The sequence below is a fragment of the Triticum urartu genome, chromosome 4, assembly GCF_003073215.2.
Source record: "Triticum urartu cultivar G1812 chromosome 4, Tu2.1, whole genome shotgun sequence".
NCBI classification, from domain to species: Eukaryota; Viridiplantae; Streptophyta; class Magnoliopsida; order Poales; family Poaceae; genus Triticum; species Triticum urartu.
This window is the reverse complement of record NC_053025.1, coordinates 23,362,218-23,388,983: the sequence shown is the minus strand read 5'-3', so window position 1 is coordinate 23,388,983 and position 26,766 is coordinate 23,362,218. Positions and strand designations below refer to the sequence as shown.

The window sequence follows — 26,766 nt, the reverse complement described above, 5'->3', positions numbered from 1 at the left end:
CTGTTCAGCGGCTAGCGAGTGACGGGTAAGCGATGTTTCAGGTGCACACACGACGGTCGTCTGAAGCTGATGGAACCTTCAATTCCTTTCTTTTCCTTTTCATTTCAGTTGTTTTTACCTGGCTTTTGTTTTTGTTTTCATGTTCCTTGTTTTATATAAGAGATGCCACATCAGATTTGTGCCTTGTTGGCGGAGAAAGGAGACGAAAGAGAAAAGAAGTGGACTACAAGCCGTGGTCAAATGTAATCTCAAAAACTGTATTACGCCCTATATATTTGGATGAAGAGAGTATTTGGTAAGGCCTTTTTCAATGCACTGGTGCTTAGGTGAGGGGCTAAGTGTATTAGAAGGCTTAGCAACTAATATCTCCTTGTTCTAAACAAATATCGTCTCTCCAATACATATGTCCTTGTTGTTATAGCTAAGCTCCCTTCATTAATTGTTTAGCAACTAAACGCATTCATGGATTGGTTGGTAGACATTTTGCATAGATCTGTGTGCTTGACATCGATTCTGTCCCCAATGGTCCAAGGTGTACAAGTGCTAAGGATGCCACATAGACAAGAAAGTGACGTGGCAAAGCAATTAAAGAGGATAGATAGCATTATAGTGACCCAGGAAGAAATGGTACTAAGCACGCGAACCTATATAAAATGACTACCAACCAATACATAAAGGAGTTTAATTATTAAACAATTTCATGAGAAAAGCTTAGCTACAAAAGCTAAGCACCTATGCATTGGGGAGACTAGTTGCTAAGATTTTTAATGCATTTAGCACTTCATCTAAGCACCCATGCATTGGAAGAGGCCTGAGGTCATCGAAGTGCCATCTCTCCTTTTTTTTATGGGGAGCTATCTCGCCTCCTTAATTGCTTTACCAAATTAAACTTTTGCCTATGCGACATTCTTAGACCTTCACGCCGTGAAGCGGTTAAAAGGGCCTAAGTACATAACTTTGTTGTGTTTGAGAATTAGTTATTAGTATTGTATAATCTATTGGAAAAGATAAGTTGTGTACAGGAAAGACTTGGTCCAAGATATTTTCTGCCCACAATTTATGAAAGAGTGTACTTGACTAAAGAAAACCCGTCCTACTTGTTTACTTTGAGTCTAATAATTGTGCCTTTTCTAGTTTTTTTGTGACCAATCCTTCGGTCGATATTTGCCCTGCCCTAAATCTTTAGCTGTCTAATCCGCATGCCTATTTATCCATTTATTTATTCATCTATACTTACGTACTGCGACCACTAACTGCAAGCGCACTTGTTAATGCAAGTCACCAAAAATAAGAAGGACGATTAGCAGCAAAAACAAATAAAGTCTCCAAAGATGGCAATGCTGCACCTCTGACTTCCATATTTCAAGGTTTGAACAGCTAGCTGGTGAACTTTCTTGATTCTAATACTACTCGTTTCCATTAAGAAAGTAAGACAACAAGCGAGCCAGTAGCGCAGCATCGGTGCTGTGCCGGGACAGACTGATCAGTTGCATGGTTGATCGCCTGTGGGCTGTGGCTGACTGATAAACGGTAAGTGGGATACACAGTCTTTCTTTTCCTCGAATCAAGTGGAACTCACGTTCAGAACACTGCTGTACGCCTAAGCTTTTCTTTGAACGCACTAGTAAATTTTCGGACCATGCAGGAAAACTGCATGTGATCATAATAGAAAGATCAACATACAAAGTTCAGGGTACAAGCTTCAGTCAACCCACAAAGGGACCAACCGAAAAAACGCACCAATGACTGAACATTACATGCCTATTTTTTCTTTTCTTGATGAAGACACTTTTGTATGCGTAATTGTTTGTGTTACTAAGTAACTTATCTAGATGGCGTAAATTTAGGCAAACCTGAGAAAGACTTGTCAAGACTTGTGACCGTTTCCGTTCGAGAAGTTTGACTTGTGACCGAAGGTTTTCGGCTACTTGGGTCTGGACCGGATCAACGCTCCAAATGGTATAACACCTCTCTTGTTGCCAGCAACAGCCATCAGGCGCACCGGAGTAGTCCTACCTGCCGGCTAGCTAGCTGCCACTTGTACGTGAAGCACGAGCACACGCACCCGGTGGAGTGCTGATTTGGAGATTCCAACGCCGGACGACCGCGTGCACTTGTGCTGTTGTGCGAGCAACAGAATAATCCACAGCCGACGGGGGGCACGCCCGCCCAGATGCATGACTCGTGCGTTGCCGAGAAAAGTGTCTCACAAGTCACAAGTTCAAGAAGAGAAAAGTGTTCCACACGCGTACTTGGCCGTTTTCTTCGTGCACCGAAGCTTCGTAGTAGTACGGATCAATCAGTCGATGTCCAGGTGTTAACTACCGTTGGTTCATTTTTTCAACCGTGAAAGCGATATATATGCATGAAAAGGAGTGCTAGTTATCACTAGAATGCAATGGCATCTGAGGCCTGAGGGAGTTGTCACACCACGCTCACCATGTAAATTGTAATGTCAATCCTACTAGTAATAACAATACTAAAGCTATGAGCCAGACTAGGTGTAGTTCTCGCTAGCTTTTGCGAAAGTTTTTTTTTCTTTTGTAGGAAAGCTTTTGCCAGACTTTGAACCCTACTAGTAATAACAATACTAAAGCTATGAACGTTTCAAATGAGAATACGATTTGCAACTACTTTTCTTTCCTGAAATATATGGCACGACATTTTGGTTGTTGTTAGCCGCGGAAACGGCCATGGATGTAAAGCCATGAACACAAGACAAAGATGCATGCCCGGGAGGAAAAACACACGCCTTCGCCGTAGCAACCGGGGGTCCCGTCGGCGTCGGTCCCAATCTATCTAGGCGAAACGTTTTTCTGGCCCAGTGCGGCCCGGCCGAACGAGCGGAAACGGTCTCAGCTCGCTCGTGGGCACACGCGTCGACTCAGTCGACCGGGAAAGGAGGGCGTTTGAATGCACGTCGGCCTCGCCGCCCTCGACAACGCCTTGGCCACAAAGCAAACCATCTCCATCTCCACAAGCAAACCGCCGATCAGCCCCTCCCCTTCGCTCGGATCCTTCCCGCGTCCCACTCCAGTAATTAATTACATTTCCTCCTTCCAACTCACACCTCCCCGCCACCCCGCGCCGCACGGGGGTATAAAACACCGACGCAAAACCGCCTCATCACCACGCACCCCCCGCTCCGGCCATCCTCCAAACCGTCAGCACTCAGGCCACCGGAGCTTCGCTCGCCGACCGACTCGACTCGGCCGGCGATGGGGAGGACGCTGGACGTGCTGCTAGGGCGAACCACCAAGCAGACGGCGCGCCTCAAGTCCCTCCTGCACCTCGCCACGAAGCGGATCGCCGTGGTGCGCGCGCACCGGGAGGTGCGGTGCGCGCAGGCGCGGGGGGACGTGGAGCAGCTGCTGCGGCAGGGCCACCCGGACCGCGCCCTGCTCCGCGCCGAGCAGGTCATCCGGGAGCGGGACACGCTCGACGCCCTCCTCCTGCTCGACGCCTACTGCGCGCTCCTCGCCGACCGCTCCGCGCTGCTCGACGACGCGCACCGGGGCTGCCCCGACGAGCTGCGGGAGGCCGCGGCGGGGCTCTGCTACGCGGCCGCGCGCTGCGGGGACCTGCCCGAGCTGCAGGAGGCCCGCGCCCTCCTCGCCGCCAGGTTCGGCCGGGGCTTCGCGTCCGGCGCCGCCGAGCTCCGCGCCGGCTGCGGCGTCAACGCCAAGCTCGTGCAGCGGCTCTCCACGGCCCTGCCCAGCCTCGAGAGCCGCCAGATGGTGCTCCTCGAGATCGGCGCCGACAAGGACATCCCCGTGCGCCTTCACAGCCACGCCGCCGACTCATACGAGGATCCGGCCGGCCGCTCCCACCATGGCCATGGCCATGGCCACAGGAAGAAGGGGCACGACGACGACGACGACGAGCGGCGGCACGCGACGCCGCGGGCCGACCAGCCGGAGGGAGACAAGGCCGCCTCGAAGCTGACATTCAAAGACGTGGAAGAGGCGGCGCAGGCCGCGTTTGAATCGGCGGCCACGGCGGCCGCCGCAGCCAAGGCTGCCATAGAGCTCTCGCGAGCAGGCTCTGGCAGCACCGACGACAGGCACAGGAGGAACCCAGGAAGGGCGCATGCCGACGATGAGACGCTCCACGGCGGCGACGATCTGGCCGACGGCAAGGCCATCAAGAGGATTGGACATGTTCGGAACTACAGCTCAGACGCAGAGGATCTCCCAGAGAAGAAACGCGGAGAAGAGCAGGATACGCCCAGGAGCAGGCCGGCTTCAGTCAGGACGAACAGAAGACTCTAGCAGAGTAGCAGATTAGCTGCAGTCATATGCCTATAGCAGAGATGGTTTCTTGATTTAGTTGTATTGATTGATAGCAGTTGAACTTTTGCAGCTATATATTGCAGATCATTCATTATTAAATTTTGTGTATGCGATGTAAATAGAGAATTGAGAGAGTAAATATTAATATGATTCCGATTTTTCACCGAAGAACAGAGAGCAAAAACCATGAGCTGATGTTGTCAGTTATAGGCTCCTCGATATAATTTAAGATGGTGAAAAAGTTATCTTACACGACTGGTTCAAAACATGTTGCAAACCTCAGATAAACTACTACTGACGCTACCAGCTAGAGTTCTCGGAGCAGACCATCTGTTTGGACAAACTACAATACCCTGACTAAGAAACTAGCAAAATCATGGAGCTGTTTGGCTGATAACATACATCTGATCTGAGATACTCCCATGCCCCTCTACATCCTCAGCGAGAAACTTTTCTCCTTTTGTTGAGACTCGCCAGCATTTCACTGTACGGTTGGAAGTTCACGTCGACATCTTCATCATACTCAAGACCAAGTTCTTCCTGCACACACAAATATTATTCAGCAATACGATGGCTAGCAGGGTGACAGCAATAGAAAGTTAACTCACAAGAGGCGGTGAGAACAAATGAACTAAACAACTACCAGTTACAGCCTGACATTCAAGTGCCCAAATAGAAAAAAGCATATATCCGTTAATCAAGTGTCAAAGGTAAAACAAGAAGGGGAAACAAGAACCTTAAATTCCTTCTGGTCTTTGGGGCTATTCTCAGTGATGTTATCCCATAGCTCCTTGAACATCCTCTTTCGCTTTCTCCACTGGTTAGCTTTCTCAGAGAAGGTCTCTTCAATTATCTTCTTGTCTTCAGGTTTCACCAAGATCACACCACTCTGCAATTTCTTTAATTTTTCTTCCATTTCCTGGACCTGCATAAACATGAGCTCTGCCGCTAAAACTTGGTTGAACAAACACACTCATGTGCACTAAGAAGCATATTAACATGCACACATACCTCACTTTGTAATCTGGCCTCCTTTGACCTAATCTCTTCCAGTGTCAAGTTTGACTGTAGACCCTTTATCTCTGCGATAGGATTTGTACTTAGCACAAATAGTTGCTTACTGCATTGAGAAAGAGCACAAAAACCATGGCACCAAACAGAGCTTACCAGATTCGACCCCACTAGTAATTTTCTTTTGTTCTGCGAGTTCTTCCTGTAGTTTGCTATTTGCTTTCTTCATCTCCTCAAGTTCCTCCCCATTTGGAATGTCGAACTGGTCTTGCCGAGCAAGGTAGATTTTCTGCTTGCCATACTCCTTGAAGGATATTTGACCACTGTCAGCCAATGCATCCAGTCCTTTTTGCACTGCAGTCTTCTTAAGACTAAACTTCTGTAGTGCATCAGCCACATTCTGAGAATTCAATGGCCTATTTTGCTGCATAATCATAGCAATAGTCCACTCATCATTATTGCCTAGTATGGTAAAGACTGGAGCGAAGACGGAATAATCTTAAATCATCTCTTGATATTTTGCATAAAGTTCATGCACAGTATACAACTTCTTTTACAAATAATGTTCTAACTTTGCATGATGATTGGTTCTAACCAAACTGATGTAAGAACAGTGTCTGAAAGGAAACATCGGCGTGAAACTAACGATGATAATGATAACTCATGCGGTAATACAGTAATGCTTCAGGTGCATATAATTGCAACACCTTTAAGATACCAAAATAAAATAACCTATACTGCTTATATGAAAACAGCCTGAACTGAAGAGTGCAAAATTTATCTGGAAATACTAGTGTATCCATTTGTAAGCACTCGACTTCCAGTCACAATCAGCCTTAGAGGATACTTGTCATACAAAATCACAGACGGATACTTCTATGGAGAGTATAGTTAAGCAGATGGGAGACAGTTCAAGACAGAAGTTAATGAATTATGTTGACTACATTGAAACATCCGCAGACCAGAATGCAAGACACGCTGAAAAGAAACACTTTCTTGAGTTGAGACAACTATTCAATCTTAGGAACCACCACCAAAATTCCAAAGACAGGCGTGAACTGAAGAATGACACAGCTTCAGTCATTTGGAGTTCTGTCAACAGTATGATAAACAAAGCAATGGAATGCGCATAGACCGATTATCTGGACTGACAACCATGTTTTTTTTTTAACATAGCTCAGAATTGTTCAAGTCGCCTCTCACAAAGCAACTACAGATGACAGCCAGCATAAAAAAACAAACAGCATGCTGTCACGACGAACCTCCCCACGACTAATCATCGCCTTCATATGCCGCTTGTCCCGCCAAAAGGAGGGTAAGCCAATACACGCTCCTAACATTGAAGATGTTTAACAGGTACTGAGGTAGAACCTACCTAGCATCGTTTGGTACAGACTACAGAACGACGCATCCCTGCTAAAGTTCACAAACATTCCGACACGGGACAAAACACCAACGCTTGCCCTGCAAGCGCGGCGGCAAGCGCAAGGTTGACCCCCTAAGCGGAGGCAGGCAATCTGGGTTCGAGGGTTTTGACGGAGGGGGGTCGTTACCTCGTTGACGAAGTTGAGGACGATTCCTGCACAGGAAACCGAGACAAGAAGGTCAGGAACAGGACGGTCGGATACGCCCACACACAAGACTGAGCAAACGACTGGTGGAATTGGGGGCGGAATCGAGCGGGGGGAGGTCAAATCGGGAGCTTGGGGGCGGGGCTGGATGTGGGGGCTGGAGAGACTAGGGGCGTTACCTTCGACGCTGTCCGATTTAGGCGGCATTGCGTGCTCTCCGGCGCTTCCTCCGCCTGCTTCGCCGCCGCCCGCCGCCGCCGAGTCGATGCTGTTCGCGGTTTGAGCGAGACGAAGGGGAAAAGGAGGTGGGGAAAACGGGGGGAGAAGACGGGAAGGGGGGAGAAGGGTCTGGCCTCCACTGTGATGTGGGTCACTGACACCGCGGGCCCGCAGCGCTTAGTGACGTGTGGGTTTCCCGCCAAAACCCCCGGCGTGCGCGGTGCCCGGCACGGGCGTGGGCCGTGTCCCCTTTGCTGGCGCCATAAAAGCCCACAGATAGCGGAATTCTAGGAAGGCTCAACACCACGAGACTGGGAAAGGCCCGTTGCCTCGACCAGACGCAATACGATGTTGATATGCTATGTTTGGAAAAAATATATATACTCCCTCCGTTTCTGAATTATAAGCCCTTTTAGAGATTACAATACGAACTACGACGTACTCCCTCCGTCCGAAAAAGTTTGTCCCTTAAATGAATATATCTAGCACCAAGTTAGTGCCAAATACATCCATTTAAGGGACAAGCTTAAGACAAGTTTTTTCGAACGGAGTGAGTATATAGACTTATTTTAGAGCGTAAATTCATTCATTTTATATAAGACCTTTTAGAGATTCAACAATATTGAACTACATACGGATGTATATAAACTTATTTCAGAGTGTAGATTCACTCATTTTGCTCCGTATGTATAGTTCATATTGAAATCTCTAAAAAATGCTTATATTTAGGAACAAAGGGAGTATCAAGCATTTGATGCACACAAGTAGGGCTTAATCACAAAACGAACACATTCACATTAAGTGCAATTTCAAGAAACTTCCGCATAAGTAACTGAATATGGATGACAAACAAGATGTATCTGTTCATACGACAGATTACTTTGCGTGTTTTTGTTTCACTTATACTATCAAACAGTGTGAAACACAAGAAACCCTGCATCTTTGAGGCTAATATATAGTATAATAATAACAGTTACCAAATACACCTGCCATTACAGAAGTGGCTCAAGACAATATAGCCATCTCTCCCATGCTTCGTTCTGGTATCAAACATCTCAAAGCTAAAACCTCAACAACGAAATGGCATAGCCGCACGTCGGTTAGGCATGTAATTTAGTTCAGAAAAATGAAGCTAATCTCAGTATGTTACAAGTGAGAAGTATGTTTGTCTTTATTTCACTCGCCAGTGATAAATGGATGGCTAAGCGCTTGTGACACAGTGAGCCTCTTCTGTGGATCTAGCACAAACATTTTTTCCAGGAGATCTTTAAACCTGGACAGCATTTTCTGATCCTCGCCTGGTAAGCTTGATATTTTGGGACCAACACCACTTGGTTTAACGTTCATGCACAATTTATTCACCGCCTGCCAGAAAAAAGACGTCAATTCAATTTTCAGAAAACACTAGAGCACAGTATATCATCAGTTCATCAAGGAATAATCAGCATACCTTCTTCTTCATCAGATTCTCATCAGTGGCATGGAAATTAAGGTCCTGGTCGAAGTGTTGAGTTGTAAAGGCTCCCTGTATAATTCGGAACATTCAATTCTGTTAGAGGGAAGACTAGGTAATACGAACACGAACACAAAAACTACAATAGATTTTTGTTTTGTTCACTAGAATACACAGAAGAGATAAGTACATCGTATGAACTAATATATCATCATCATATCTCACCTTTCGAAGCATCTTCTTAGGGAATGGACCCTTCAATTGCATGTGAAGCCAAAGCATGCCATTGTTCGTCCCCCCAGGAAATAAGATTTTTCCTGTGTAAAGTTCATATAGGCAACAGCCAACTGACCACATATCCAATGAATGATCGTACGGCAATCCAAGAACTGCAGGAGGATAACTGTTATGCCGCTGCTAGAAGGAGGGCGCGAGAGGGCCGGCCGGGGGCCTTTTGCCCACAGCCGGGCAAGATGGAAGGGATTTCCTTCTTAATTCTTGCTTGATTAGATTGATACATCTCCTCTCTTTATATAGAGAGGTTTACTTGACTCCCAAGCAAGGCTTACTTGACCTCTAAGTAAGCGACCCTTATCTCTAATTAACCCTAAGACTAATGGGCCCATTACGTACTCTAACACTACACCCCACCTGGACATGCAGCATGCCCGCCGCCCGTGGGGGAAACCGCATGCCCAAGATCCCCGACGCAGCGGACGAGATCGAGGTCCTTTGCGCAGCGAAGCGCAACTGGGAGGAGCGGCAGCTGCAGACCACGCAACTCCCGCATACGCCGACGCGCTAGGAGGCCGCGTGCAGCAGCCTGCAGCCTCACCGTCGCCGACACATGGCGGGTAGTGATCCAAGCTGGAAGCGGTGACGGCGACGGCGGAAGCTTGATCTGCTGGATGGGGACGCCCTGGGGAAGCTTGGATCGGGACTCCCGTCGGCGCGGTCGATGCGGGGCCGGAGCTGACCGGTGATGGCTGCTGCAGTTGCAGCGGCTGCTGCGGCGGAGGTCGCCAGGAGCGGTGGCTGCCACTGCAGCCAGGGCGGGGCGGTGGATGGCAGCTGCTGCAGCGGCCTGATGAGCGCGGCGGAGGCCACCTGGTGCGGCGGCTGCCACGGCAGCCAGGACGGGGCGGTGGTGGCGGTGGATGGCAGTTGTTGCAGCGGCTGCTGCAGCAGCCGACGAGCGCGGCGGAGGCCGCCTGGTGCGGCGGCTGCCACGGCAGCCAGGACGGGGCGATGGATGGCAGCTGCAGCGGCTGCTGCAGCAGCCCGGCGAGCGCGGCGGGGGCCGCTTGGTGCAGCGGCTGCCACGGCGGCACGGTGGCGGTGATGGGCGGCGCAGCCGGGTGCGGCCCATAGGACCCGGCCAAGAACAGATGGATCTCTTGGACCGCCTGTGTTAGGTCCCGCAGCGCCCCGGACACCTCCGGGGTGAGGACGACGGGGGCGGGCGCGACGGAAGATCCCGGCGCGGGCAGGAGCGGGGCGACGGTCGTGACCGGCAGCGGAAGAGACAGGTTGGGCGGTGGTGAAGACATGATCGAACCGAAGCTAGCTGATACCAAATTGTTATGGCGCTGCTAGAAGGAGGGCGCGAGAGGGCCGGCCGGGGGCCTTTTGCCCACGGCCGGGCAAGATGGAAGGGATTTCCTTCTTAATTCTTGCTTGATTAGATTGATACATCTCCTCTCTTTATATAGAGAGGTTTACTTGACTCCCAAGCAAGGCTTACTTGACCCCTAAGCAAGCGACCCTTATCTCTAATTAACCCTAAGACTAATGGGCCCATTACGTACTCTAACAATAACAAATTACTATGTTAGCATGCAGGTAAAAAAAATAAACTTAAAGAAAATCTAATGAAATGATTGTACACGTTAAGTAAACAACTTACTTATCTCAGGTGCTCGGTAGAAGCGGCTCACAAGAATTGGTGTGATATCATTTATTCCGGCAGGCAAAGCACTACCAAAATCACACAGTTTCAACAAGTTTTTAGACCCATTTACCTACAAAATGATGCAGTTAGAGAAACTTGTACATTCCAGCATACAATTAACACAAGGGGTAACCATTTGGTCTGTAAGTCATTTTTTAGGTTTTTCTTAAAGCTTAAAAAAAGTTCTGCAACTACAAGCTCTACCGAAGATAATTAAGATACTTGGAAAGTGGACATACCAGTATATTATCTGGTTTAATATCACAATGGAGGATACTGCAATCCTTTAGGAGCTTCAGCGCGATGAAAAGCTGTTTTGAGTACGTCCTTACAGCAGTAAGCTTCAGCCCTATATCACGACCAAATTTCTTTATAACCTCACGAAGATTCATATGAAGGGATTCAAGAACTAAACAGAGATGATCCCGATACATGAAACTAGAAATAAACCGGACACAGTGTCGTTTGTCTTCACAATCTGCACTTGACAACTTTTCCAATACAGAAACCTCCCTCTTACCAGATTTGTACCTGTACAATCAAAATGCAATTTACAGGGTCAAATGTTATTTTCCCTATTGCATATATGACCTCAAAAGGGAAGAAGTTGTAATGAACTCAGCTTACCTTTCTTTTTCATTGCAGATAATTTTGATAGCTACTTCTTCAGGATCATTTTCCCCAGCTTTTAGATCCTTTGCCTGGACAACTGTTGAGAAAACTCCCTTCCCAGAGCCTGCTGTAATTCTGTAATGGCCATCTAGCACTTCCCCTAAGTGGTACTCTGTATAAAATGCAAAAAAGCTTGAATTATAAAGGAGTAACTGAAAAGTAGACAATGAAATGGAAAGGAAAGATTGATAGGGCTTACTGTAATATCCATGCTCATCATCCCAGTTGTCACGAAGCGAATTTTTTCTCACATGCATACCTTCTAGATTACCCTACACAACACAACAATCAATAGGTGTGCAGAAAATAATATACTGCCGAGAGCTTCCTACCAATAGAGTAAAAGATAAAATTGCCAGTGGATTACCAAGATTGTTCTGAGCAAAAAGAACATAGCAAAACATTGAAGTAAGAAATTTCAGTAGAAATAATAGTTCAGTTGAAGAATAATAGAAAACATACCGATTTCTGAACTCTAATAGGAGATACTCCAAAAATATCATCGCAAAGTATATCTGAAGATCTTTCACCCTGTAAAATTTCAAAGATGTCAAGTGAGAACCCTAGCTGAGAAAATGGTAAGTGAACAATCAACTGCATCAAAAGGATTTATTACCATGGGAATGCCCTCTTGAACTCCTGAAACACATGCCGTCCTTTGATCACCAGATATCCCTGAGTTGATTGAAATGTTAGGCTGGATAGGAGGAGTCTTCCCCATAGTGTAGGATTTTTCATCAACAATTACAGTGACTGAATTGGCATCTTTTACTTCAGTGGTAGCAGCATCTCTATCCAGTGATGTTACTTCTGCCAATGACGAAGCTCAGTTACTAAAATATGTTTAAACTTAACTTTTACATAACAAAAGAATATGTCACACAGAATATGGTTCAGTTTTTAATAAAAACAGGTTACCTGTACTATCATGGCAAGGCACAGGTCCCTGGTGTTCCTTCTGAAACTGGAGTTGCCGGTGCTTCTCCAGAATAGCATCCATCCTCTTTCTTGCTTCCTCCTTAGTTTTTTTAAGATCATCTTCTTCTTGCTTTGCAAAGTTTTCGAAGTCACCTTGATCTTCCTCCCTGACACCATCACACAACATTAATTAAAAGATAAATTAGAACATATAACATGAGAATGAGTTAACCATATATGAGAAACCTTACTTGCAAGATTCTTCCTTGATTTCCTCAGATCTCTTTCTTTTGTGGTTGGCCTCTCTACACTTCTCGTTTGCATCAAATTTGTCATCACATCCCTACAGTTAAATCAGTTTCAAAGTGAGTTCAGGAATTCACCAAAAAGTAGAAAAGCAAGCATGACTAAAAGCCTTTTTGTAAAATAAAAACATGACCAGAAAAAACATGAAACACTAGACTATGTGGGAAAGCCTGCAGCTCTATGTGAGTAAGCTTGACCCAGTTTATTGTACTACTTATCAAGTGAAATCTATGTAATGGTTAAACAGCTTACATCTCAAGAGTATGCAAATAATCTTGTCAGTTATTAGAATATATAATAAATAGGTAACAAAGAATAGTTCCTTCATCAGAAACCTATAAGAATAATATTTAAAAGCTTATGTTTGTTTTTGATTATTACAAATAAATAAATTAAAATAGTTGTTTTAGCTTTTCCCAGGGTGTTTGATTGTTTGAACAAAATTACTTCAAGGCAGAGATACGAAACTCTTTAATTCCTTTTGTTGTGTGCAGCAAAGCATAGAACAGAGTAAGCTGTCCTTGATATTATCTCAGAGGGAGCTAAACAATAGCTGCTGCTTTTTGTGCCAGTGGTTAATAAACGTGCTTCTGAATAACCAAGTAAACACTAGAACTTTTGATAAATTATTAATGGATTGCCATGTAATACTTAGTTTCACTTAACAGCTAACAAAACTAAGAGGCTTGACTTCTCAAGTTAAAACCAGATTTTATTCTGTTGATCTGCAAATCCTCTGCCAACTAGCTCCAGCAAAATTCAGACGATAAATCAGCAACTAATTATGGATCAATGGAAAAGGGTAACGAAAATAACCTATACCGAACGGGAACGCAAAGGGCGGGGGTTCGGAACAGACCGGAGCAGGTGCCAGACGGCCGAACACCGACCCCGCCTTGCCCAAGTCGGCATCTGGTCCCCTGGAGGCGGCGGTGGCGTCGTCTACTATCTCACCATTCTCTACCTCGCGCTCCCCCGGCCTCGCCCCCGACACCCGCGGCCGCGAGCCCGACTCCTGGTCTCCCCTGTCCCCGTGGCCGTGGCGGTGGCGGTGGTGGTGACGATGATGGCTGCGCTTCTGGCGCTTCGGGGAGGAGGCGTCGTCGCCGGGCGGCCGGCGGTGGCGCCTGGAGGTGGAGCGCGGCGAGATCGGCCCGTCTTCGATGCCCATTGCGAGTTTGCGACCGCGGGAGCGGGCTGGGGTTAGGGTTTGGTGGGCTGGACGAGAGGGGCGGACGGGGGGGGGGGGAGGGGGGGGGGGGGCGGGGGGGCGGCTATACGGCGATGCCTTGGAACGAAGCTCGATCGGACTCGGGAACGGTGCGCGCCGGTGACGGCGGGTGTTCTGGGTCGGTTGGGGCGAGGTCGCCGAGGGGGAACCACGAAGGCGATTCTGAACGAACGTTCGAACATCAGGGCGGCAGCGTGAGCGGAGACGATGCCCTTCAGAGTTCAACCCCGATTCCGAGGCACGCTCTACTTTGACTTCGGGGATGCACGTTCATAGCCATACATGAGTGCTTTAGGCCATCCACAGGTTATGTTTGCCATATCATATAATTATAACCCTTTTTTGCTCAATCAATGAAAGTAGAAAGCGGTACATTTAGTATACACATGTGGAATTACATCGTCTGAGTGGAGCTGCAAACGCCTCACCATCATTTTGCTTTCGAATCATGAAAAACTTATTTTCTGGGAGAACATGAATGAAGAGCGCATTTCTCGTTCTGCCTGCTTGATTTATGGTCCCTGTCTGTGTGGCCCTCGTCACCAATGCGTATTCATGTCATCTCATCAACCCAAGTACTACAATATTATCTACCATGATATCTTCTTGTCGCAGTTAGCGTCTATATAAACACATATATGCATCACCTTCCTTCCTCATCTTACTTTCACCCTCTTGAGAAGTTCATACTCTTCGGAAGAAACGAGAATTTTGATATAGGTCTCAACAACGGTTATGGGATATGAGAAGAGACTTATGCTTCGTAAAGTCATCGCATGTGATGGTTAACAAAGCTTTGAGAATAGAAGGTACCGGGATAAATCTATTGAGCGATGGATGAAGTCGAAGTAAGTTTGAACATGACTGTGACACGCACCATACAATTGAGCGCACTCCTCTTTCGAGTGCAGCAAGTTTGCATTTCATGTGCCAGCTAGCCATTTTACTTTGATCCACCACTGACACTCAATCATCCCGTGTTATGTAAATATAGGATCACCATGAGCATGAGCGCGCTGATCAATTTCCTCTTAGGTTGCAGTTAAGCGACAAAATCATAGAGTAAAGGCCGGGGGTGTTCATTTGTATATAGTGTTCCGGGTTTATTTCAGTTACATTTGTCTCTTGTTGAGTATACATCGATGTCAAAAAAATTATCAACTTAACATATGCAATAATGAAATTTATGTTTAATATATGAAACACTATGAAACCTCATGCTTACAAAGTTGCAAGTTGTCACGATGTATAGAGGGTAACTGTAGTGTTATGTGCATTACGTTCCATCCACGACAATCCCCTAAACTAGCACATCTTCATGCTGAGTCATCCCTCGTGATATCTCTTCTTGATGAAACTTGTACTTTATTAAACTTGTATTTTCCTACTCCTCCTCCTGTGTGACGCCCGGATAATTAAGCTACAGTGATCCCACGCTAATGATGCCACGTCACCTCGGTTACTGTTGATAAACTTGCGTCAGTTCAAAACCCAGTTCAAATTTCAAATTTAAAATAAAGGCAAACAATAAAAGTTTTCTAATATAAAAACTAAATGTTCGAGTGGAGCCAAATAATTCGTAGGTAATTATAGTGGAGAAACCACACTTTTATAAAATTGTTTAAAGGCTCTAAGGTAATTAAAACACAGCTATGACAATTAATTAAATGCCCTTTAAATAATAATGCAAACTATTTTAATTAGGTGTCAAACTTAATGGGGTAGTAGAATAGATTATAATATTAATTTAGGAGTTGTATTTATATTTTCTAAAACAACAATTAAGAGAATAAAGTAGAAAAGAAAAATAAAGAAAAGAAAGAAATAATAAGACAAAACAGTAAACAAAAAAAAGATTGAAAGAGCCCCCCCGGGCCAAACGGCCCAGCTGGCCTCCGCCGCCCGAACGGGCCGGCCCAACCGGCCACCCCCACTCCCCATAACCCCCCACTCCACCCGTCAAACCCTAGCCCACTCCCCACTTCCTCCACGATGCTCCCCCCCTCGCTCTGGATCTGGATCGGGAGGAGCCCGATCCCCTTCGCCCTCGCTCGATGGCCGACGCCGCCTAGACCTCGCCGGAGGCCACGTGCCAGACTCCCCCGCCGGCCTGCATCCTCTACGCCTCCTCGTCCTTGTCATCCACCCCACCCCCGCTGCCCTTGCCCTACCGGCCCAGTGAGCTCACGCCTCGCCCTCCTCTCTATCCTCCTCACCGCGCCACCGTAGCCCTCTCGCGACCGCGCCTTGTGCTCATCAAGGTGTCGCGCTCGTCGTGCCCCGCGTCGTCGCCCCTTTCACCGCGCCGGCTCCCTCTGCCCTCGGTCCCCGACGAGAACCACCACGCCGGCTCGCCCGTCGACCCGCCGTGCATAGCGCCCTCCACCGCGGCCCCTTTGCTCCCGCGCTGAGCTCCGACAACTCCCGAGCAGCGCTGCTAGCTGCGCACCGCAACACTGCTGCTGCTGCTCGCCGGCCAACGCCGTCGACTGCGGCCCCACATTAGCCTGCTCGACGCCGTTGCCCGGTTCGGTCCCCGCCTCCGGCCGTGCTCCCCCTTCCTTCGCGCGTGTGCCCGCGCCCCACCTCGCCGCACCGCCGCGACGCCCTCCCGCCCGAGCGCACACGCCCCCGTCCACCCACTGCTGCCCCTTGCCCCTCGCTCCTCACTGCAGCCGCCTCTCCACCGGCCACGGCCAGTGCGCCCTGGTCCGGCCATGGCCTCCCCATGGCCACCGGCCCCCCTGCTCCGGCGCCCTGCTGGGAACGCCCGCTCGGGCCGCGTCCTGCACCCGCGCCCGCTAAGCGGTGCCCGGTAGGCCTTCCCTGGGTCACAGACATGTGGGGCCCAGCCCCCAGAATGTTTTAATAAAAAAAGGAATTAAAAAAATAATAAAAATATTAATAAACAATAATTTAATAAACAATAATAATTAAATTAATTAATTAATTAAGGATTTAATTAAGTTAATTAATTATAATTAAATTAACCTAATCACTAATTAACCTAATTAATTGTTAGTTAATTAAATCAGAGTATGACGAACGGGACCCACCTGTCAGGTTGACCAAGTCAACTGCTGACGTCATGCTGACATCATGATGACGTCAGCAGACACTATTCTGGATAATGTTGATTAAATTAATTAAATAAATCCTAAAAATGATTTAAATCTTTTAAAATTAATATAAGGTAAACCGTAGCTCGGATCGAAAAACTTTGTACATGAAAGTTGCTCAGAACGATGAGACGAATCCGGATACGCAGCCCGTTCGTCCGCTACACATCCCTAGCATAGCAAACACACAACTTTCCCCCTCCGGTTCATTTGTCCGAAAATGCGAAACACTGGGAATACTTTCCCGGATGTTTCCCTCCTTCGCCGGTATCACCTATCCCTGCGTTAGATCACCTCTAGCACCAGCCACGTCTTGCTTTGTGTTACATTTGATTGCTCTGTTATTTATTGTGTTCCCCCTCCGTTACTTCTTTTCGATAGACCCTGAGGCCGATGCCGGTACCCCTGTGATCGACTACATCGACGACCCCTCTCTCTTGCCAGAGCAACCAGGCAAGCCCCCCCTTTGATCACCAGATATCGCCTACTCTTCTCTATACTGCTTGCATTAGAGTAGTGTAGCATGTTACTGCTTTCCGTTATTCCTATCCTGATGCATAGCCTATCCTTGCTAATACTGTTGTTACCATTACCTGCTATCCTACTTCTTAGTATAGGATGCTAGTGTTCCATCAGTGGCCCTACACTATTGTCCGTCTGCCATGCCATACTACTGGGCCGTGATCACTTCGGGAGGTGACCACGGGCATATACAATACACTTTACACAGTTACCTTACCTATGATACTGTTCGGAGATGGGGGCTGAAGGGGCAGGTGGCTCCATCCCGGTAGAGGTGGGCTTGGGTTCCCGACGGCCCCCGACTGTTACTTTGAGGCGGAGCGACAGGGCAGGTTGAGACCACCTAGGAGAGAGGTGGGCCTGGCCCTGGTCGGCGTTCGCAGATACTTAACACGTTTAACGAGATCTTGGTATTTGATCCGAGTCTGGCTACTGGCCTATACGCACTAACCATCTACGCGGGGACAGTTATGGGCACTCGACGTCGTGGTATCAGCCGAAGCCTTCGTGACGTCAGCGACTGAGTGGCGCGCGCCGGATTGGACCGTAAGCCTGCTCTTGTATTAAGGGGGCTAGTTCTGCTTCCGGCCGCGTTCGCAACGTGCAGGTGTGCTAAGGGCGATGGGCCCAGACCCCTGGGCGCTTAGGTTTAGACCAGCGTGCTGACCTCTCTGTTGGTCTAGGTAGGGCTGCGACGTGTTGATCTTCCGAGGCCGGGCATGACCCAGGAAAGTGTGTCCGGCCAAATGGGATCGAGCGTGTTGGGTTATGTGGTGCACCCCTGCAGGGAAGTTAATCTATTCGAATAGCCGTGATCTTCGGTAACAGGACGACTTGGAGTTGTACCTTGACCTTATGACAACTAGAACCGGATACTTAATAAAACACACCCTTCCAAGTGCCAGATACAACCGGTGATCGCTCTCTCACAGGGCGACGAGGGGAGGATCATCGGTTAGGATTATGCTATGCGATGCTACTTGGAGGACTTCAGTCTACTCTCTTCTACATGCTGCAAGACGGAGGCTGCCAGAAGCGTAGTCTTCGAAAGGACTAGCTATCCCCCCTTATTCCGGCTTTCTGCAGTTCAGTCCACATATGATTCCCTTAATCCATTTGATACCAATGCATACATATGTAGTATAGCTCCTTGCTTGCGAGTACTTTGGATGAGTACTCATGGTTGCTTTCTCCCTCTTTCCCCCCTATCCCTTCTACCTGGTTGTCGCAACCAGATGTTGGAGCCCAGGAGCCAGACGCCATCTTCGACGACGACTTCTACTACACCGGAGGTGCCTACTACTACGTGATGCCCGCTGACGACGACCAGGGGCAGCTAGGAGGATCCCAGGCAGGAGGCCTGCGCCTCTTTCGATCTGTATCCCTGTTTGTGCTAGCCTTCTTAAGGCAAACTTGTTTAACTTATGTCTGTACTCAGATTTTGATGCTTCCGCTGACTCGTCTATGATCGAGCTCTTGTATTCGAGCCCTCGAGGCCCCTGGCTTGTAATATGATGCTTGTATGACTTATTTTATTTGTAGAGTTGTGTTGTGATATCTTTCCGTGAGTCCTTGATCTTGATCGTACATATTTGCGTGCATGATTAGTGTACGGTCAAATCGGGGGCGTCACATCCTCCCACTGAACATTTGACTACTATACTGCTAGACAAGAATTTATCATTAAAAAGGAGTTTTCTCCTATCCTAAACTTCTTGATATTACTTTGTAGAGTTCATTATTCATGTATTCATTACACGAGTTATTGCCATGCAAAAAACATAGATTTGTGGAATCAAGGCAATGAAGATTGGAAGGAGTGGCGTATAAATAAATAACATGGGCTCCCAACTATGTATGAAATGCCGTAGTGTGGTTAGGTAAGGTAGGTGTGAATTCTCACAAGCAAGAAGAGGTGAGTTCTATACTTTCGGATTTTTCATTAAAAAATTGTGGTGTCGAGCGTCACACATGTGTGGTGAATAAACAAACCTAGTCAAACCCATAAATGCAATAGAAAATTACTCATGAACACATGAACAATACCTTTATGTACTTCTTGCAAGAAACTCAAAGGAATTTTTTAATTTTTTACACCATGTCAAATGTACTTCATTTATCTGATTTTTAGCTTTGAAGCTTCAAAAGTTTCAACAAAAAAAATCTCACATGTATGTGTCACAGTGTAGTTGAGAAATTTGGTGAAGGGTGATAATTTAAGAGCAACTAATATTTATGGTCTATACTTAAAGACAAAAATAAGGGACGAAAAGGCATCTTTAAAGGGACATTGCCCACGAGGATTGTGAGCATAATACCGTCAAAAAAAAATGTCGAACTACAATATTCAAAAATAAACTTTGCTCTACTGCAGTGTAGTACATCAATATTCCTTTTTTATTGTGCAGCAAAATGCGTAGATCAGAGTAAGCTGTCCTTGATTTATTATCTCAGAGGAAACTAAACAATAGCTGCTGCTTTTTGTGTCGGTGTATAATATATGTGCTTCCAAGTAACCAAATAAGCACTACTGGAACTTTGAATAAATTAATGGAATCGCCATGTAATACTCAGTTTCACTTATTGGCTAACAACGCGCCTTCCTATAGAAGTTACTAAAACCAGATTTTATTTGTTAATTTGTAAATCCTCTGCCATCGTACCAAATAATGTTGTGTGTGCCAACAACATACAAAAAAGAAAAAAAACATCGCACCAGCTCCAACAAAATTCACACAATAAATCAACAACTTATCATGGATCAGTGGAAAATGGTAATGAAAATAACCTATACCGAATGGAGACGCAAAGGACGGGGGTCCGAAGCAGACCGGAGCAGGTGCCAGACCGCCGAACACCGACCCCGCCTTGCCGAAGTCGGCATCCGGTCCCGTTGAGGCGGCGGCGGCTAGTATTTCACCCTCCTCTACCTCGCCCTCCCTCGGCTTCGTCGCCGACATCCACGGTCGTGAGCCCGCCTGCTGATCTCCCCTATCCCCGTGGCTTTGACCGTGGTTGTGGCGATGGTGATGACGATGATGGATACACTTATGGCGCTTCAGGGAGGAGGCCTCGTCTGCGTCATCACCGGGTGGCCGGCAGTGGCGCCTGGAGGCTGAGCGCGGCGAGACAAGGCCCTCTCCGCTACCCATGCATGGCGACTGCTGGGGATAGGGTTTGGTGGGGTGGACGGGAGGGGCGGCTATAGGATGTGATGCCGTCGGACGAAGCTCGAACAGACTCAGGAATGGTGCACGCCGGTGATCGTGGGTGCTTTTAGGTTGGTTGGGGCATCGAGGGGGGGGGGGGGGCGGGGGGGGGGGGGGGGGGGACGGGACTACGAAGGCGATTCTGAACAGGCGTTCAAACATGAAGGACGACATCGTTCAGAGTTCAACCCCGATTCTGAACCGCACTCTACTTTGGGTTCGGGGACTCACGTTCATAGCCATACCATGAGTGTTTTAGGCCATCCACAAGATATGTTTTCGGATCTCACCATATAATTACAACCTTTCTTTTCTCAATGAAAGTAGAAAGTAGTACATTTAGGTATACACACGTGGCATTGCATCGTGTGCGTGGAGCTAGAACCGCCTCCAAGAAATTTTTGCTTTTGAATCAAAAGTTAGCTTTAAAGTGGTTTCCAGAGAGAACATAGACGAAGAAGCGCATTTTCCGTTCACTGCCTGCTATGGTCCCTATCTTCGTGTCCCTCATCACCAATGCATATTCATGTCACTTCATCCACCAAAGTACTACACTGCCATCTACTGTGACATCTTCTTGTCAATACATAGTTATCGTCTATACACACACACACGTGTGCATCACCTTCATTCCTCAGCTCACTTTCATCCTCTTGAGAAGTTCATACTCTTTGGAAAGAAACACAAAAACCGATATAGTTCTCAGCCACGGTTATGGGATATGAGTACTTCTTTTTTGCGGATGATGTGATATGAGTACTTGCTAAAGTCATCACATGTTATGAGTCAACGGAGCTTTGAGAATGGAAGGCACTGGGATACATCTATTTAGCAGGAAAGGAAGGTCCAGTCAATTTGAACATGACTAGGACACTTACCACACAATTGAGCACAATCCTTCGAGTGTAATAAGTTTGCAAGTCATGTGCCAGCTAGCCAATTACAACGATCCACTAGTAACAATCAATATTTTATGCTTTGTTGATATATTATCACCACGAGCATGAGCACGATGACTAATTTTCCTCTTAGGTTAAACTTAGCCAACCAAATCACGCAAATAAAAAAGGTTGGGGTCGCATTTGTATATGAGGAGGTTCGGAACAGACTAGATCAGGCAGCATTCAGAGTTCAACCCCGATTCCGAACCACACTCTACTTTGGCTTCGAAGAATCACGTTCATAGCCATACCACGAGTGCTTTAGGCCATCCACAATATATGTTTTCGGATATCACCATATAATTACAACCTTTCTTTGCTCAACGAAAATATAAAGAAATACATTTACATATACACATGTGGAATTGCATCGTGTGAATGGAGCTACAAATGCCTCGACGACATTTTTCCTTTTGAATCATGAACATTAGCTTTGAAGCGGTTTCCGGAAAGAACAAAAATGAAGAAGCACATTTTTTGTTCACTGCCTGCTTAATTGGTGGTCCCTAACTCCGTGGCCCCCGTCAATCGTTACCAATGCATATTCATCCCACTCCATCTACCAAACACTACAGTACCATCTACCTTGACATCTTCTTGTTAGTACATAGTCTTTGTTTATATATACACACATGCGCATCACCTTCCTTCCCGAGCTCAGTTTCACCCTCTTGAGAAGTCCATACTCTTCTGAAAGAAACGAAAAAAAGGCTGATACAGTTCTTGACAACGGTTATGGGGTGTGTAGTTACTACAATCATCGCGCGTGATGAGTTAGCGGCGCTTTGAGAATGGAAGGCACTGGGATAAATCTGTTTAGCAAGAACGGAAGGATTAGTCAATTTCAATATGACTAGGACACTCACTACACAATTGAGCACAATCATTCGACTGTAGTATAAGTTTCATGTGCAAGACCCTACGGATGCATTGGCGATGGATGGACAGAATCGCCGACGACAAGCCTTGGTCCAGGCTTCCAATGATTCTCCGGAGGCGGTGGAGTGTTCTTATCATCCTTGAAGTGTACCTTGGGAGATGGCTCTAGCTAGGTCACTTTTTCTTGACTGACTGGCGGATAGATGGTGTCAATCTTGCTCAAATGGCCCCCTCACTTCTTCCTTTTGTCTGGCTAGCGGGACGCCAACGTGTCGTGGAGGAAGCCCTCCCTTTTTTGTGGGCAAATTCAGAGAGCTTTATTCAGAGAAAAGCATTCCCCGGACAATCAGCCAATAGACTGGTCACAAGGAAGCTAGGAGTGTCCTCTAGCCAGCAATCTGTTACATTCAGTGTGCATGCATGTTTAGCACAGAGATGCGTAGGAAGATTTGCCGACCGGTTTACATGTTGAACATTAAATAAAGTAAAACTATTGCTAAGCTCTCCTATTTCTAGCAAGATAGGGGCCACAACTGAACGAGAATTGTGGCGGGTTTTCCAGAGCATCACCAGCTCCATGCAATCCACTTCCATGATCACATGCGAGAGTCCCCTTAAGGCAGCAAGCAGAACTCCATCTCGCAGTGAAAAAGCTTCGATGATACGAGGATTCGAGATCCCCGTGTAAGGCTTGCACCAGGAGCCTAGTAGAGCCCTGACCTAGCGAGCAACCCCTCCTGCTCCACCTCGACCGTCTTCAAAGTTAAGCGCACCATCTGTGGTGATTTTAACCACTTCTCCCTCAGGTGGCCACCATCCAAATCCTGGCAGGGTCTCAGCTACCTCGCGCGGAAGGTTCAGGAGTGCAATAGCCTCCTTAGTAGATCGGATAGTGGCTGCCGGATCACGCCCTTCTTCCCCATGCTTGATGCGGTTTCGGGAGTGTCAGATTGACCACATAATTGTTGTAATTTTTGCACGGTCATCATCAGAAAACCTCGCGTCACATATGATATCATGCGCCCATGAATCTGGGTGGAGTCGCGGTAGCCGGAGACCGAACCACGCATACGCTCCTTCCCAAAAGCATCGAGCATGCGCGCAGTGTATCAGTGCATGCTGCAAATCCTCACTCATAGCCATGCATACTTTGCATCGATCTATGATTGCAATATGATGATATTTGAGAGTACTTTCATCTGGGAGAATGCCATGGAGAACTCTCCACCAAAAGACCCGCATTTTGGGTATAACATTGAGCTTCCATAAAGCCTTCCACAACTGTTGATCGTTCCTTGTGGTCCGGGTAGCCGTCCCTTCCTCTCGAGCCAAGCGCTCGTTTTGAGTCATGAGAGCTCGGTACGCCGTCTTGACAGTGTAGTTACCAGCTTTTTCGAAAGCCCAAGCAAAGGAGTCCTCACCACCCCCCGCCGGATAGGGATATTAGGAATGGCATCCGCATCGGGGGCAATGAAGGTTGCCCTAACAACATCTTGTCTCCAGGACCAATTCTCTGAATCGATGAGCTCGGAAACTCTCTCGATGTTTGTATTAGATGTTCTCGAGATTGGGATCATGGAGATAGTGCCTTGTATCCATTTTTGGTGCCACACATAAATAGTGGTTCCATCTCCCACCCGTGCGATCAGCCCCACACTTAGAGCCTTTCGTCCCGCAATGATGGCCTTCCAAGTAGCCGATGCTGATCTTGGAACCAACGCTTGCATGAAATCTGCATCCGGGAAGTATCGCCCTTTCAAAACCCTTGCACACAAGGAGTTGGGATTAGTCATGAACCGCCACCCATGTTTGCCTAGCATTGCAAGATTGAACAAATGTAGGTCTCTAAAACCCATTCCGCCCATGCACTTTGGTTTAGTCATCTCCTCCCATGACAAACAATGCATCAATTTCTTATCAAGAGAGCTGCTCCAAAAATATTTCGCCATAGGGGAGGTCAGACTCTTGTTTACCTTTTTTGTGAACAAGAATGTACTCATCGGGTAGGTTGGAATAGCTTGAGCTGTTGACTTAATAAGAGTTTCACGCCTAGCGCATGCAAGCAACTTTTCCGACCACCCTTGCATATGGCCACAAGATCTTTCACTGATATGATCGAAAGTACCACTTGTGATGCGACCCACAGCCGTTGGTAACCCTAGATATTTCTCATTGAACGCTTCCACTTGGATATTCAACGATGTTTTCATACCTTGCTTCACCTGGTCAGAAATATTTGTACTGAAGAAGATAGAACTTCTGTCCCGATTTACTCGCTGTCCAGAGGCATCACCATAGATTCTCAAGATCTCATTAAGTCTGAGGGCACTCTGATCTATTGCATCAATAAAAATGAGACTGTCGTCTGCAAAGAGCAGATGAGAGATCCACGGTGATCTATAGCTTACTCTCAGACCTCTGTCAATAATACCTCCATTGTAGAATTTCAATAAGGAGGAAAAGCCTTCCGCACATATAAGAAATAGATATGGCGACGCAAGGTCACCCTAGCGAAGCCCTCTTGAAGGGGTAAAGAAAGTAGGAGCTCGCCATTAACTCGAACCGAAAAGCGAACTGAAGATACACATTTCATGATCAGCCTGACAAAGACAATGCTAAAACCCAGCTTGGACAGAATTGCCTCGAGGTAGTGCCACTCGACACGGTCATAAGCTTTCATCATATCTAACTTGACCGCACAAGAATAATTATTCCTTTTTTCCTCCTCTGCATTGTGTGCACACTCTCGTATGCCACAAGCACATTATCAGTAATAAGACGCCCCGGTACAAAAGCGCTTTGTTCCTCACTGATAACCTCATCCATTATGCACCGTAGACGGTTTGTAATTGCTTTGCTCGCAATCTTATACAAGACAGGACATAATGCAATTGGACGATACTGAGAAATGGACCGAGGATGTTTTACCTTTGGGATTATAGTAATGGAGGTGTCATTCAGGCCAGAAGCTAACTCCCCGCCATTTAGAAATTCCAAAACTGCATTAGTAACTTCTCCACCGAGAAGATCCCAATGTCGCTGATAAAACCCCGCCGTGAACCCATCTACACCAGGAGCTTTTGAAGGAGCCATCTGGAATAGCGCAGTTTTGACCTCTTCTGCAGTGTAGGGTTTAGTGAGCTCCATGTTCATAGCATCTGAGATTTTGGTGGGAACATGAGCTAGTAACTCGCTTGGATAATGAAAACCTTCGGACTGGTACAAGTTCTGGTAGAACTGTTGTATTTCTTCCTTATCCTCGTTCTCATCCACACAAACCAATCCATCAGATCGTCTGAGTCCTTGAATTTTGTTCATCCTCTTGCGCTGACTGGCTTGGGCCTGAAAATAACTTGTGTTGCGATCTCCCTCCCGTAGCCAAGGTACACGTGACCGCTGGCGGTACCACACCTCTTCTAGATGCAGTGCCTCCCTTAACTTTATAACTGTGCTTTGTTCCTCCTCCGATGGGCCATGACCAATGGACAGGGAACGAAGCCGGTCGAGTTTATTTTGGAGTTGTCTGACCCGCCTTGTCAAACACTGTCGGTGTCAAAACCGGCGGATCTCGGGTAGGGGGTCCCAAACTATGCGTCTAGGCGAATGGTAACAGGAGGCAGGGGACACAATGTTTTACCCAGGTTCGGGCCCTCTTGATGGAGGTAAAACCCTACGTCCTGCTTGATTAATATTGATGATATGGGTAGTACAAGAGTAGATCTACCACGAGATCAGAGAGGCTAAACCCTAGAAGCTAGCCTATGGTATGATTGTTGTTCGTCCTACGGACTAAGACCCTCCGGTTTATATAGACACCGGAGAGGGCTAGGGTTACACAGAGTCAGTTACAATGGTAGGAGATCTACATATCCGTATCACCAAGCTTGCCTTCCACGCCAAGGAAAGTCCCTTCCGGACACGGGACGAAATCTTCAATCTTGTATCTTCATAGTCCAGGAGTCCGGCTGAAGGTATAGTCCGGCTATTCGGACACCCCCTAATCCAGGACTCCCTCAGTAGCCCCTGAACCAGGCTTCAATGACGACGAGTCCGGCGCGCAGATTGTCTTCGGCATTGCAAGGCGGGTTCCTCCTCCAAGTACTTCATAGAAGATTTTGAACACAAAGGTAGTGTCCGACTCTGCAAAATAAGTTTCCACATATTGCCATAGAGAGAATAATATTTACACAAATCTAATCTGCTGACGTATTCCGTAGCGTGACATCACACCACGGCCAAGTCTTTATTCGAATCGTTTTACTGTCCCACCTCAGCGCGTTTAGCGAGGCGGTTTCCTTGGCACGTCTTGTTAAAGCAGAGATCGTGTCCCCTTATTCCGGGATTCTCATCAATACGGGTGTGGGTAACCCAACCACGCCATTGATTACGGCGCTTGAGAGATAAGCGAGTTTTACCAGGCTGGTGGGGGTGCATAGTCGCGTCCACCCATATAAGGGGATAAGGATCCACCT

At 47.2% G+C, this 26,766-nt stretch overlaps 3 protein-coding genes across 7 annotated transcripts; 1 reads left to right on the top strand and 2 right to left on the bottom strand.

Moving 5' to 3' along the window:
• The first annotated feature begins 3,099 nt into the window (after positions 1–3,099).
• LOC125550392 lies at positions 3,100–4,460 on the top strand. Its single transcript, XM_048713385.1, has one exon. The coding sequence runs from the start codon at positions 3,219–3,221 to the stop codon at positions 4,269–4,271; it is 1,053 nt and encodes a 350-aa protein (XP_048569342.1). The 5' UTR covers positions 3,100–3,218; the 3' UTR covers positions 4,272–4,460.
• A 29-nt stretch (positions 4,461–4,489) lies between these two features.
• Positions 4,490–7,202, bottom strand: LOC125550393 (homologous-pairing protein 2 homolog). Its single transcript, XM_048713386.1, has 6 exons — positions 7,054–7,202; positions 6,857–6,882; positions 5,460–5,727; positions 5,304–5,374; positions 5,029–5,217; positions 4,490–4,832 (listed from the first exon to the last, which is right to left on the bottom strand). The coding sequence occupies exons 1-6, from the start codon at positions 7,079–7,081 to the stop codon at positions 4,731–4,733; spliced, it is 684 nt and encodes a 227-aa protein (XP_048569343.1). The 5' UTR covers positions 7,082–7,202; the 3' UTR covers positions 4,490–4,730.
• Positions 7,203–8,012: 810 nt separating this feature from the next.
• On the bottom strand, positions 8,013–13,848 carry LOC125550391 (serine/threonine-protein kinase PRP4 homolog). Of its 5 annotated transcripts, XM_048713382.1 has the most exons (13): positions 13,253–13,848; positions 12,339–12,430; positions 12,088–12,254; positions 11,786–11,979; positions 11,632–11,700; positions 11,369–11,441; positions 11,125–11,281; positions 11,018–11,028; positions 10,737–10,846; positions 10,453–10,567; positions 8,772–8,935; positions 8,544–8,618; positions 8,013–8,458 (listed from the first exon to the last, which is right to left on the bottom strand). In XM_048713382.1, exons 1-13 carry the CDS (start codon positions 13,562–13,564, stop codon positions 8,270–8,272), a joined length of 1,728 nt encoding a protein of 575 aa, XP_048569339.1. In that variant the 5' UTR covers positions 13,565–13,848; the 3' UTR covers positions 8,013–8,269. The 5 variants fall into 5 exon arrangements, with proteins under 5 accessions (XP_048569339.1, XP_048569338.1, XP_048569337.1 ...); XM_048713381.1 differs by having other exon boundaries at positions 10,737–11,028; positions 11,786–11,976; XM_048713380.1 differs by having other exon boundaries at positions 10,737–11,028; positions 13,253–13,847.
• Positions 13,849–26,766: the final 12,918 nt, after the last annotated feature.